This window comes from Notothenia rossii (assembly GCF_949606895.1).
Source record: "Notothenia rossii genome assembly, chromosome: 7".
Lineage (NCBI taxonomy): Eukaryota > Metazoa > Chordata > Actinopteri > Perciformes > Nototheniidae > Notothenia > Notothenia rossii.
Window position 1 is genome coordinate 3,096,248 of NC_136905.1, and position 2,372 is coordinate 3,098,619.

A 2,372-nucleotide genomic window follows, 5' to 3' on the forward strand; every position below is an offset into this window, starting at 1 on the left:
TAAGCTAAAGGAGGCTAATGTTGGGCTATAAAGGAACTACAGCACGGCAACATGACTTCACGTCACCACCGCTAAGCTAAAGGAGGCTAATGTTGAGCTATAAAGGAACTACAGCACGGTCACATGACTTCACATCACCACCGCTAAGCTAAAGGTGGCTAATGTTGGGCTATAAAGGAACTACAGCACGGCAACATGACTTCACGTCACCACCGCTAAGCTAAAGGAGGCTAATGTTGAGCTATAAAGGAACTACAGCACGGTCACATGACTTCACGTCACCACCGCTAAGCTAAAGGAGGCTAACGTTGGGCTATAAAGGAACTACAGCACGGTCACATGACTTCACGTCACCACCGCTAAGCTAAAGGAGGCTAATGTTGGGCTATAAGAGATATCCTCCATAAAAACCTTTGACTCTCAACAAAATAAACCTGACTTTATCAAAAGTTCACATTTAATTTCCTGGTCCTAATGCAAAATTGTAAATACTTAAAAGAATAGTGCCTGATTTGCATATTTAAACACAACCTTTCAGTAAACTTGTAAGACAGAAAATAATAGTTCTAATGTCAGTAATGAAGTGGGGAAGTTTCATGGGGATCTCTATAAGTTAAAACGTTTGCCCTATCTTTCTCTCCTAATTTAAAACCCTCTGCCCTACTACCCCACTTCCTGACTTTCTCTGGCATGTTTTAAATGTCGGAGCACATTTACTCCGCTGAATAAGAGTCACGGTTCAGATATGAGCTGCGCGAGAGAAAGAGGCGTTCAGGGAGGGTCTGAAACTCTGTAATGAGCGACACCGCTGGAAGATGGCAAAGAGAAATGTGCGGAGGAATAATGAAGAGTAGCTCAGAGAGTCCCTAGCCGTCTCCGGCAGTGAGGAAGAGGAAGAGGAGAGAGGGGAAAAGGAGAAACGAACGCTGTAATTGGCTTAGAGAGCCGGAAAGTGAGCGCTGCTTTGTGGACTCTTCACGCTGTTTGGAGGATAATGCCTCGCTAATAAATCGGGTTTTCATTAGCATTGAGACACAGCCCACCTCTCTGACGGACTCTTTCTGTATTTGTTTTACTTTTTAATCTTCTTTACTGTTGAGAATTTTGCAAAACCCAGAAACGTTCTATCTGCTTGTTTCTGGTTTCCTGCTTCTTCTTCTTTGTGTGTTTCTGTCTTTCTGTCAGTTCTTAATCCGATTGAATCAGATGTCATGGAGGCAGCAGACTCTATGTGTTCCCCTGCCAGTTCCTACAACAACAAGACCTAGAAAGCTCTGTTCCTTCCATAGGTGTCATTTACACTCATCTCTCGAATAATTATTAAAATGTCCTATTTTGAGAAGCATCATTAGTTAAACAAAATCTGAAAAATGGCTTAATATAAAAGTTTAAATAATACGTAAAGATATGAAACGATATCATAAAATACAACACAAAGAGATACGAAGCAATATGATTCGATACGATAAGATATGATTATTTGATACAAAACGATACGTACAACACGAAACATTACGATACGAACTGGTGGTCCAAAATGAAGAAAACGATACGATAAAAACGATGCAAAAAGGTACAATATAATAAGACACAATACGGAAAATTACTATATGTAACAAAATGATACAAAACGTCCATTAAGATACGATAAATAACAAAACGATATATTACAATATGAAACCATACAATACAAAACGATACATTAAAAAATGATAAATTACGATTTGACTTGATATAATATGAAACCATACCGTACGATGCAAAACAATACGATATCAAACCACACAAAAGGAAACTATACGATACATGTCTTGAATGCTGACTTATTTCCTGAACAACTGAAATCATTGTTATTTTTCCCAAAGTTTGGACACCAAGTCAATACGTCTTGCTTCTGTTTGCTCCGTCAGACGTGAACGACAACGTCCCCTTCTTCCTGTCCTCCACCTACGAGGCCACGGTGCCTGAGGGGGCGGAGGTCGGCACCTCCGTGGCTCAGGTGTCCGCCTCAGACCTGGACTCTGGTCTGCACGGGGAGGTGAGAAATGGATCAAAAAGAGAGAGAATCTTTGTTCCTGAAACTTTCAGAGTCTCTTTCCACAGAGGGGGTCAAACTCAATTTAATCGCGGGCCACGTCAGCATTATGGTTGCACTCAAAGGGCCGGTTGTAACTATATAATTATACGTATATAAATATATTATATATATATATATAAAATAATGTATGATATTACATTATTGCCTCTGAATTGTAATAGTAAGCTTATTAATTAACTACGTCTGAAAGCAGAAGTCCAGGGCAAATAATTGCCAGTCTCTTCAGTGCGCATGTCACAAAACAAGATGCATTGTGGGACATGTAGTTTATGGG

The 2,372-nt window shown here is 40.1% G+C and overlaps 2 protein-coding genes across 2 annotated transcripts in view; one reads left to right on the plus strand and one right to left on the minus strand.

Annotated features, from left to right (window-relative positions):
• Window positions 1–2,372, minus strand: part of LOC307012830 (uncharacterized protein) — a 271,685-nt gene that overhangs the window by 125,547 nt on the left and 143,766 nt on the right. The window lies entirely within an intron of this gene.
• LOC307013494 (neural-cadherin) overlaps window positions 1–2,372 on the plus strand; it is a gene marked incomplete at both ends in the record, with an annotated part of 72,489 nt that overhangs the window by 39,957 nt on the left and 30,160 nt on the right. Inside the window, one exon of the mRNA XM_079640894.1 lies at window positions 1,911–2,038. Coding sequence (XP_079497020.1) covers window positions 1,911–2,038 — 128 coding nt within the window. The remainder of the gene's footprint in view (window positions 1–1,910; window positions 2,039–2,372) is intronic.